At 39.8% G+C, this 11550-nt stretch overlaps 1 protein-coding gene across 3 annotated transcripts; it reads right to left on the bottom strand.

The window, feature by feature from the left end:
- Positions 1-1549: 1549 nt before the first annotated feature.
- On the bottom strand, positions 1550-9885 carry mdm4 (MDM4 regulator of p53). Of its 3 annotated transcripts, XR_007449370.1 has the most exons (12): positions 9690-9885; positions 8977-9064; positions 7872-7946; positions 7555-7688; positions 7391-7440; positions 6848-6912; positions 5500-5596; positions 5253-5413; positions 4913-5110; positions 4695-4763; positions 2960-4080; positions 1550-2879 (listed from the first exon to the last, which is right to left on the bottom strand). XR_007449370.1 is itself a non-coding variant. In XM_049576491.1 (11 exons), the coding sequence occupies exons 2-11, from the start codon at positions 9046-9048 to the stop codon at positions 3511-3513; spliced, it is 1491 nt and encodes a 496-aa protein (XP_049432448.1). In that variant the 5' UTR covers positions 9049-9064; positions 9690-9885; the 3' UTR covers positions 1550-3510. The 3 variants fall into 3 exon arrangements, 2 of the variants coding, with proteins under 2 accessions (XP_049432448.1, XP_049432459.1); XM_049576491.1 differs by having other exon boundaries at positions 1550-4080; XM_049576502.1 differs by having other exon boundaries at positions 1550-4080; positions 4913-5095.
- Positions 9886-11550: the final 1665 nt, after the last annotated feature.

Genomic DNA, 11550 nt, shown 5'->3' with positions numbered 1-11550 from the left:
TAAAAATAATAACTGTTGTGTTTTACCTAAGAATAAGCCATATATGCAGTGGGTGCTCTCCCACATAGTCTGCTATGTCATTTTACAGTAGCCCATAATGGACAAACTAAATACCAGCTCTCCACCTTAATTCTCCTACACATTCGGCACATGGGAGGAGTTTCACTTCTGCAGCCTCACCACTAGATGCCACTAAACCCCACACACTGGACCTTTAAGATTTTACATCTAAACATGCAATGATCTTATATGAAGCACTGCTGTAGATTTAACTACCCAACAGTATAAAATCTTACAGCTGAAAGGATTAGTTGATCAACTGATTAGTCGACAGACAGAATTTTTTGATTATTTTTTATTTGTTCAGCTCATTCCTCTTGTAAATATGTCAGTTCATGCTTCTCAAATGTAAGAATTCATGCTTTCCTCATGTTAAGTGAAAGCAAACTAAATCATTTAGAAGCTTTGGACTATTGGTTGGACAAAACATGCAATATGAAGATGTTCCCCTGGGGGTCTGAGTAATTCCGAGTGTTTCTATTTTTTTTTTTTAAGTTTTATAAACCAAAATAGTTTGACAGAATAGTCATTGGTTGTAGTTCTACATTAAATAGTTAAAAAGTTAAAAATTTGCTCCATCTCAAACAAGTACTTTGGAACCAGTGGTTTTGAAAAGAGTTACAAATTTGATGACTTTAGACTTGACCTGACAAAATAAAAAAAGGACTTGTGACTTGACTTGGATTTCAGCACCAATGAGCCATGACTTCACTTGGAGTTGAGCCTCTTGGCTTGAAAATACCCGATACTTTCCCATAAACTTAATTCAACTTCTTGCTTACACATTAATGCATTAGGAATAATAATCCCAGGATATAATATATAATTACAGTTTGGAGTCATTTTTCTGCAATTGGTACATTTAATTTTGATACTTTAAGTATATTTTCTTGATAATTATTATCAAGAAAAGTACTTTTACATGGGGAACATTTTCACTGCTGAACTTTTACTTGCACTTGAGTGTTTTTTTATAGCGATTCCACCACTGTTGGGCAGTTTTTAAATTGAAACATGCCCCCTGTACAGCACACTGAGTAAAGCTACAGCTTTAATAATCATTTCGCCTTTCTGTGGGCTTTAGTAAACGCAGTGTGGTTTCAGATGGTCGAGAGCTTCACAGGGGACTTTCCACACTCAGGCAATATTCCCTAACGGGTAATTATTATCTATATAACACCCTGGGGTAATATAGCTGCAGTATCTATGCACAAGTTATAAAGCAGAAGTGTTACAGCACCACATACTGTAGAGGATAGGGTGTCTGTCCCAAAAATAAGGCGGACACGAGGAAGCAGGACAGTGAGTAAGCAGAGGCGAGCTGCAGGTGCTGGAGCCAAGTCAAGACGAAGAGGACACATGACAGCTGGCCTGTCATACAATGACTTATTCTTCAGCCAAAACACACACACACACACACCACACCACACACACATAGCTCGCTTTAGCAGTGCGTACTGTACATGGTTAGAAAGTGAAAATGAAACAATTCACTCTTAACTCTTTATTGCTTTACAAAACAACATATTTTATTCCATGACAGGTAGAAAAAAACAACTATATTAGCTGTACCATGTTTGAGCACATTATAGTCTTTATGTCATTAATAGTCTGTCATTCTGAGCCAGTATCACTGGTACAATATGTACTGGGCCATTTTTATGAGGTCTGTATCTAGAGGAAGGTTTTATCATCTCAATGCACAATATTGGCGATAAATACAACAGGCTACATTAATCATTTATAGTTTTTATATCGCTAAAATAGCTCGCACACCAGCTCAGTGCCGGCTCTAGTCACGACGGGAGGCATGCTCTATATATGCTTTACATGTTATCACTGGTACTGTACAACTTTTGTGGGCACCAGATACAATATTGAGACTTCTCCCCACCTGCTGGCAGAAAGATTAAGCGCAAGTGAAGAGCAGATCAAAGAACTAGAATATTCCCTCTACGCTAAGCAGAGCCAAGAGTTAAATGCTTACTGTCACTGAACATCTTACTTGTGAGCATACTGTATTTGTAGAGAGCTCACACACTCACTGAAAATTATGTGGTCCAGCAGTACAATCTTCAAATAATGCAGAACCATCCAAATAAAATCTATAATATACAAATTAAAGTTCAGAGTCATTACATGGCAGTGTAACGCTGAAATCAAACCTCCAACTCCCAATAAGTACTACATCGTCGCTTTGACCGAGGGTAACCCGTTTCATTAGAGACTTTTCCTTTATCGTTCATAAAATATTCATGCTGTAAAATTACACATTAGAGCTCTGTAACATGTGCAGCCTTCTTCTGCGTCATTAGAGGTGGTGGTCATCTAAACAATTAAAACAGAATCATAAATAAATTAAATACAAAATATACAGAAATTGTTCATTTACTATATGTTGAGGAAGAGATGTGCCCTCTCTGACTGATAACATTTAAACATTAACTGACAATTATATGACATAACTTACTGCAGGCATTACTGTCATCAGAGGCTTGGCAATTGTAAATACGGTATTGAATACATATTAACATCAAATTACTACCCCAAGAGGAAATTACAGTAAATACTTCAGCTGTGCATTCCTAAGCAGGTTAAATTCAATTCTACATTTTTAAAATACTATGTTGAGAAACAGGACTTAAGCCACCACATTTGTATTTTACATTACATTCAATTATGCTGAAGCACATTTTTTTAAAAGCTTAAGAGGACACTTTCATGGAGCTGCAGCTGCTGACTAGAAAATCATAGTTTTAAATATTTCTTTCCTGTTCTTCCTTCAATCTTGTCTTCATAACTCAAATGAGCCACAATACCTAAGAGGATATAACAAGGGTTAAACAACCAAACAAAATAGCCTAGCCGATGCTCAAAGAAATGTTCTTGCAGTCAATACCTGCACTGATCTTTTCTAGTTGGTCCAGATGATGACTGAAGTGAAACTATAGGGAGAGAAAGTCAAACAAAACTAACAGAACTGAGGCAGGCAATACTCATTTTAAATAGCACCTTTCAATGCAATGCAAATACAAATGAGAAAATTCACACAGCCTGCAAAAACAAGCCTTCATGAAATCAAATAAAAGCTCACACCAACGGTGCATTCCTATGTGTTCTCCTTATAAATAAATAAATACGTATGCCTTTGTGTGTCCCTTATTTAAAGTGTGGCACCAAAACAAACATTTGGTATGACAAACTCTCGTGTCCAAGGTTTCATCTAACAATACTTCAGAGGCAGTGTGATGCAGAATAAACCATGCAACCAAGAGCAAGCTTCACCAAGTGCTGAGTATACCTCTGTAGGTTTGAGGGGTAAGGTGTATGTTTTGTGTGTGAGTGTCTACGAGCAGAGTGCATGCATCTTTATGGTCAAATGTGTTTGAACATGTGTGTTGTATTTTATGTTGTTGAGGTCCCCAGCCTGAATGATGTGTGTGTGTCTTTTTAGAGAATGAATATCTTAATAACTTTTTGAATGATCTTCCCACATCCTGGACAAGGAGCCTGGAACTTGTGCAGCCTCCTTGCACATGGGAAGCAGGTTAGCAGGTGAGCTGTGCGCCCGTGTATTATGTTTCCGTTGCGTGGTCTCACTCGACAGAGCTTGCAAGGCTCCAACAGTGCCTCAGGCCTAACTTCTTCAATCTCCATTCCCAGATTTTCCTGACTCTCCCCTCCTGAGAGTTGCTCATCCTTGTGGAAGCTGGAGGGCCAAGGCCCCTTGCCTTTCCCTGTTATCATGGTGGGCAGTGGTCGGTCAGCAGTGGAGTGAGAGGGCAGGATGACGGGGTCAGAGACTGTCCTGCTGCAGTCTGGGACGTCAATGCCTGCGTCGCTGTCATCTTCCTCGTCGTGTGTGCTGAGAGAGCTGCATGCTGGGATGTCAGGGACAGAAAGGGAATGGGCGAGTCGGGGGACATCTTTGTACCAGTTCTTACGTAGAGCCCAGCAGCGAACACAGTACCTTTGGAGAGGGGTGTTATACTTCCTGCACTCTGTGCACTGCCACGCATCCTGAGGGAAGAGGTGCAAAGTCACACATCTGCTTTGTTTAAAGGTCCAGTGTGTAGGATTTAGGGGGATTTATTGGCAGAAATGGACCACCATGCTTCTACAGTGGCTCAGAAGTGACAAACGAAACACTGGCTCTAGATAGGGCCATCTACATTTTTGCATCGGCCACCAAAATTAGCAGCCCCTCAATGACGAGAGTGTCAGAGAAACAGGTTTTTTTTAACGTTAAACTGCTTTATTCAGTGTTTTCACCGGTTTAAATTACCAGGTCCTTTTGTTTTGAACAGGCACAGACCTCTGCAGATAAAAACCTCCTGAGCATCTGGATTTTAACTTATCAGGGAAAAATTGTAAGCACACATTAGCAGTAGCTGAGCTAGCTGCCGGTCTTTGTAACGTCAAACTGCTTTATTCTGTTTTTGTTTTTTTTTTTACAGCTTTTAATCGCCTGGTCCACTTGTTATGGAGAGGAAGAGACTTTTGCGGATAATCTAACTGTAAAAACTTCCAAAACAATGAACAAATAAATTCTAATCAGGAGAAATTTTAGTTGGTTGTGGATCCCAAATTTTACAAACTGTGACTCTAAAGGAGAAAAAAACCTAGATACAAACCTGTGTTGAGATCTCTGTATCAGTGTCATCGCTTAAACACTGTGAGTCCTCATCAGGATCCTCCTGCATCTGAATTAATATACGAGACAATTTATCAACTATCTCATAACATTATCCTCTATCTCCATACATTTATTTCTCTTAAAAAACAAACAAAATAACTTAAATCAGTCGGTATGAGCTTGAACAACGGCGACACACTCCTAAAAAGTTTTTACCTCTCGATCTGCTTTCTCCTCCTTCCCGCCTCCATCATCATCCTCAGGTGGAGCCTCCCCTTCTCCCGCGCTGCCTTCCTCCAGTGCAGCTTCTTTCATCTCCACGCTCACTTGCTCACTCCCGCCCTCAGTCAGGAACCAGAGGTCGTCAGTGGTGTCCGACACGATGGCCGTGTCCTCCTCCTGTGCAGGAGACAGCTGACACATCAGTCAGACCACCACTGTTAAACTCCAGTTTTTGCCATTTGCCAACAATTATGTCTGTTAAGTGTTTTTAAGCTTGAAATTTCCCAAATTTACCCCAAACCAGCTGTTAATAACGTCACATGAGGTTTCTTACTTGGTTTGTATGGATGTCAGTAGAGCCATTGCTCCTGCGGCTGTAGTTACTACGGAGATTACCCAGAAACCACCAGGGCAGGCCAGAGAGGTCCCATTCGTCCAGAGTAACATCCAGTTTGGGCCGTTTGCAGGCTGACCGTGGCAGGCCTTCAAGGGAGTCTGGAGAGGTTTTGAACCGTTAAATTCGGCATTTTGAGCAGGTCCTATCTCGGGCATGTTGCAAAACATACAGACTATTTCCTTACCATCGTCTGGCTCCCGAGGTCGTCGCTGGGAGGTGGTCTGCAGGAGAGGCCCTTCGCTGCCAGCCTCCAGCCCTGCTTTGACCACAGCTCCACACATCTAGAGAGAAAACGTCAAGGACAAAAATTAGAACACAGAGCCATAACTGGGTAAATGGAGGACTCGCAGCTCCTTTTCAAGATGGCCTCTCAGTATGGGGTGGTGGTACAAGGAACAAGGGGCTGGGCAATTAGGGAACGGGCCGGTGGGGAGGGAGGTCAAAACAAATTTAGAAGATAATAAGGCCACCTAAATCATGTGGAGGATAAAAAAAACACAGGCGGACAGAGAAAGGTGAGGCAATGAAAGCCAGCATACTGATTAACAGAGTGATGAAACTAGAGGGTCAAATTTAAAAAACTCCAGTTCAAATATGTAGTATGTGTTTGCTAAATTAAAAGGACTTAAGTAATGACTTATTCTAAGATATTATCCATAGATACAAACTGTACAAGTTAAATGTTCTTGTACAGAATATATTTATGGGAAAGAGTTCACAATCGGAAAATAGGATGTTTTCAAGTAAGAAAGGAAACAGAAGCAAAAATAAATTAAGAGTGCATGTAATGTTTGTCACTGATAACTATTAATCACAGCTGATAAATTAAATATGGACTTTTGAAAAACACACTGCAAGTATGATCAGATGTTAAATTTGGTAACAACCTTTAAGTGGATTTAACACATGCAGTAATTGGAATTATAGTAACTCCCTCGATTAATGACTGTGGCTCAACAATGGTTAGACAAAGTCTTAACATTAAGTGGATTTTGTAGGTAGTTGGAAAGACAGGTGTAGGAACACGGGGTTGGGTAAAGAGGTTTAGGGTTATTGTTAGGCCTGTGGCTGGATCGGGAGCTGCGAACCTCCAGTTCGAAGCAGAGAAGAGAACTCTGAGACAGACAGAGAGAGTGACTCTGCCCACCCCATGCACTGGGTGGTGCTGGTGGATCGCAAAAGAGTGCTGAAAATACCACCAGACCAAACCAAGGATGGGGTTGTACAGAGACGGTGCCACTCTGTACAAATGCACACCAGCGAAGACAGCAGCCTTTACCTCCCCTCCTCATCGCACACAAGCAGACAGCAGCTCACTTTAAAGGCTTGGTGGATCAGTGATACACCAAAACCTACTGGTCTCAGTCCAGCATTGTGAGCAGTACACATTAACGTCTTATGACAACAAGATAATATTCATCAGCAGCTTTACACTGCCAGTCCTGTCTACTTGTATTCACAAGTGTTGTGTGCAGTGAGGTGGGACAGGCTGGGGGTCTCTGTTTCTCCTTAGCACCATGCTTCAGTTTTACCTGACCACGATCCTCCACTCCGCCCTCTACACATTCACGGCCCACAGAAAGATTCTCTGCAGCGTCTGCATTTCAGATAAGACACAGTAACAGAAAAAGGACACCCCCACCCTTTAATTATGGCATAATACACTCTCTCACTAAGGCCCTCTTCTGTAGCTTTGTAGGACAACCTGGAAAATGGTGTTCTGGTCCCCTAATCCCCAAGAGATGCACTAACTATCACAAGCACTCACACATGTATGCAAAAAGAAAGCTGAATTCAGAATATATGTATATTTTGGAATGTAACAGTAAGATAATCACCATTTACCCAGGGATCTGCACTTCAAAAAGTATCATGTTAAAGATGCAAATGAATTATTGAATACATCAAACACAAAGGGAAGAGGACAAAGACACAATCGAACTTTAAGTCATGTACTAACTATACAAAACATATTCATATACAACATGCTCTTTGATGGTGCCCTCTGACAGAAACATTATTTCACATAAGAAATGTATAAAGCATATAATAAATTCCTGCAGATAAATACTTACCAGAACAACCAAGCACGACTAAGTATTTCTTGAGCATTTCATACACTGGGCTGTTAAAAAAAAAAAAAAAAAAAAGACTTTAGAATGGACCACCTTATTTTAGATGTATAATCAAGCATTACTGAGTGTTGAGCAGAAGCTACATTTTTGATGCTGGTGAATACCTCGGGTTTTTGACGGAGAAGCTCTCCACCTCCAGCAGCTCTCCCAAAGGGTCATCCTGGCAGTGGACGATGTGCTGCCTCTGTTTGTCATACAGTTGCTTCCCCATGATGTATTGACCCAAGTAGTGCATCACCTACACAAAACACAGATATTTGATATCACAAGGCACCTACAGCATACACTGTTACCGATAGGAACTCAGAAGAAAGGAGTACTGAGCACTGAAATAACCACTTCTCAGATAACGCCTTGTTAAGAGCCAGTGAAACAGGCTGCATACTAACAAACATACTTGACATTTCACCTGACGGCTCACCTCTTTGAGTGTGAAGACTTCTTCTTGGGCTCCGGCAACACGCAGAATCTGCAGGAGAGGGGCTTTTGGTTGTACCTGCGAGGGGAAAAACAGTACAACCACTTAGCATTAAATATGAGCTACACATACTGTTGGATAATTGGACAGCACTCATTCTTGAGTATTGGGACAAAACCTTATTTTCTGGGTTTTCGATTTTTAATCTTCAATTAGGCTGGAAAAAAATATATTTTTATAGATCAGTCGTGACTTTTAAACCTTGTAATGGGCCAGCCTCCTCATGATTTCTTTTTTTCTCAAGTAGCAACCATGGTGAATGTCAGAGGTAAGATCTGACAGAGGTAAGGTCTGACACAATCAAGTTATACATAAGAGTTATAAATGTATTCATTTCACAAGATGTAGTGAGTAGCCTTTTTATTTATGAAAGTTGTTAAGTGTTCTCTTAATGCTTATTACAGTACTCATTTTTAAACCATAATTCTTATTAAGTTTTGACTGAGAAAGGCCACAAGGTGACATGGTATGGTTGAGACACACCTGATACCTAGATTATTTTATTAATTTATCAAAAATAGAGAGCTTACCAGATCTTAAGTATTCCTACCTTTTTAGAAACCAGGAAGGGAGAAATGAGTCCTAAGGCTATAACTAACCCCTTTTATGCCCTATTAAATTATGTTTTTGTAGAAATCTGACAGAGTTTACACAAATCTGGGACACATGTTTAAAGAGCCAACATTTTCACAAAATAACTAAATAAATAAAACAAGACAACAAAGATTATCATAGTACATTTTTTTTACCTTAATGTTATCAGTATGTACTGTTTGTTTATAGGTATGAATTCTTGTCTGGGACAAGGGTGTTTTATGGGAAAGGGAAAGATTAGAAGTTAAAAACATTAAAGCAGATCAAAAACATTTTATAAATCATATTATCTTCATGCATAGTAATCCTATAAAAATGAAATTTTACCCCAGAAATGATATTAGCGTGTTGATAGCTTATACTTTTTAGGGTTTTTTGATGGGAAATGATTTGTCCCAATGCTCAAGAATGAGTAAGGAGCAAAGCAGTTGCCATAGTTACTGTTAAATATTACCTGATTTCCATCTCCAGGTAGTGTCCTGCATGATGAGCCTGATGCCGGAGGCTGGGCTGATAGGGAGCTCATAATAAACCAACAAAGTCTAAAATACAAAAATATAACATGTAAGATAAACCAGCGTTGCATTTCCCGATCAACATCATCATCATCACATAACGCTGGTGTCCTGACTCAGAGGTTACATGTAATACCAACGCCCACGAGGCCAAATCAACTTATTATTATCAAATTATTGTGAACTTACATATATTTAATAACGTTACATTTAACAGCAATACCTACGACGCCAAACCAATTTAGCTGTGTCCGTTATCGTTGGTCTAATCTGTTTGAAGCTCAACACACTGCACCAAAATGAGCTAGCTTACCAAACAGCTGCCTGGACGGGTTCGTTACACCACTCCACCATTACTTTTGCTTTTACCATAGCATTTAACGTTACTGTCCTAAAATAACAAGGCCAAAGTTCCTGTCAAACCGAGCTACAGTACCGTTTAGTAAACGGATGAGACAATACAGCACAACTGCAAACTAGCTAGCTACTGGCATGTGCTAACTGGAACATCTGGGTGACACTGGCAGGTGACAAATCTGCTATCGTTACTAGCAAACGTGTTAGCTAGCTAACGTAACGAAAGGGGCTAACGTTAGCAAAGTTAGCTGGCTAGCTAGTTCCTCAACAATAGGACCGTTGAAAATGGTCTCACCGGGATGAGTTGACATTACTTCGCAGCTGCTACATTGTTCCTCGCGCACCGCTGCCTTAACAACCAGTCGACATCTTGTAAATATACATGAGGTTGATAAATATTTAGATTTCCAAGTGTAGCCTACTCTAACTAACAGCGGAGAGTTAGCATAACTGAACTACAGATTCAAAACGATGAATATGGCCACACTACTTCCGGCTGCACGTCTACGTAAGCAGAGTATGGCGCCCCCTACTGTTACATAAAGCACTTAGGGTGACATCATGCTCTTCCAGCAGGCTCCCAGAGATGTAACTAAATTGAGAACATTCATGCAAAGTTATCAAATAGTTCCTGTTGCTTAAACAGAGGTGAGAAGTAGCTGGGGACACTTAGGGGGGACACTAATATATCTGAAAAACATGCTATGTTTCATCAAATATGATGCTCTGCTAGAATGTAAACATGACTGTTATGAATGCTAATGCCACTTCCTAACAAGGCACCCATTTAAAGGGTTTTTTCAATAGTGACTAAGGGCTTTATTATTGGTCAATAAATCAGTATACCATAAAACTTAAATTAGTAGCTCAGGCTATTATTTGCCTTAATCACTGAAATCAACAGGCTTATATTTGGGACAGGCATGGGACAGGCCTTTCACACAAAACTTGCTCAGCAAAGATCAGGAAATACAATGAAATTGTTTATTTAAACCAGTATGACTATTACTTATTTAAAAATTAGGCTTCAGATAATGTATCAACTATGAATCATTAATTTGATCTGGTTCAGACAGACAGAGCATCACAGAGAGGGTGTGTTATGTCACCCAAGGATTACGGCATCCAGCATACCGACACAACACCACTTTATCCCAATAAAACAATACTCACAACTTGGATTCATTTTCATGAAAAACCCCTTCTGATTCTTTTGATCTGAGGTAATCAAGGAATGGACACATAATTTGAGGTAGCCAACAACCCACTTTTATACATCCAGAAAACCTATATAAAGACAGTTAAGTGCTTGGCGACCAGACCAGGCCTATAATTGAAACAGGTGTTCATTTCTCAAAATGTGTAGCCATACCTGGCTAGTAGAGGGACTGGGCGTTTATTTGAGACTAGGCTTTTAATTGAAGTTTTACGGTAGTTTAATTATAAGCTATATATAAGAAAACAGTTTGGTTGCCAGGCTGTGAAAAAAATCCATCGTTGGTGTTTTACTTTTAGAAATGGTAGTAATGCAGTTACACAGTTAGCAATTTAGAAATGCTTAATAATAGATGTTGGTGGTCATGTCCTCCAGTAATTCAAGATTTATGAAACATTAGTGAATAATTGTGATGATCACGAGCTATTAATAATGCTTTAACTCTTTATAAAGGGTGCTTTATTTTAAATGGCAGCCTACCATAACTTTGTTTGCTATTAAGTAAACACTGAGTTAATAATATAACTCAACCTTCAGTGAGCAGCTAATGCAGATATTTTCAACCTGCCTGTTCTTATTCATAGTGGTTGTTCCATCATATTTTATTACCTCAGTGTTGCCCCATAGTTGTGTTGCGACAGTGGGAAGGAGGGCACTGTGTCCTTGCACATTTTCTACAACAACACCAGCAGTATACATACATACAGTGAACATTGAGGCCAACTGAAATACTTCTCACCCATTAATGCAATAGAAATACAAGTTAAATGTTACCACATCTTCCAGTGGCTACTTGAACTTTCTACATTCTAATAGGCCGTACTTTGCTATGAACATACTTTGCATGTTTTTGAAATTGACTTGACTTTGAATCAAGTATTATTTGGTTTGTAAAAAGTGTCCGTTAACAAAAACACAGCTCAAGAGATGTGAGAGAGAT

This window comes from Epinephelus fuscoguttatus, linkage group LG1 (assembly GCF_011397635.1).
Source record: "Epinephelus fuscoguttatus linkage group LG1, E.fuscoguttatus.final_Chr_v1".
NCBI classification, from domain to species: domain Eukaryota; kingdom Metazoa; phylum Chordata; class Actinopteri; order Perciformes; family Serranidae; genus Epinephelus; species Epinephelus fuscoguttatus.
Note: the sequence above shows the minus strand (reverse complement) of the source record. Positions and strands in the feature narration are given on the sequence as shown.

Bases quoted from the DNA above. Each gene is read 5' to 3' on its own strand.
- mdm4 (XM_049576491.1), bottom strand. From the start codon at position 9,048: ATGAGCTCCCTATCAGCCCAGCCTCCGGCATCAGGCTCATCATGCAGG. The intron at 6,913-7,390 runs GTAAGTATTTAT...TCTGAAATGCAG, and splicing joins AGTCGTGCTTGGTTGTTCTG to ACGCTGCAGAGAATCTTTCT. The intron at 4,081-4,694 runs GTTTGTATCTAG...CTCTTCCCTCAG, and splicing joins ATACAGAGATCTCAACACAG to GATGCGTGGCAGTGCACAGA.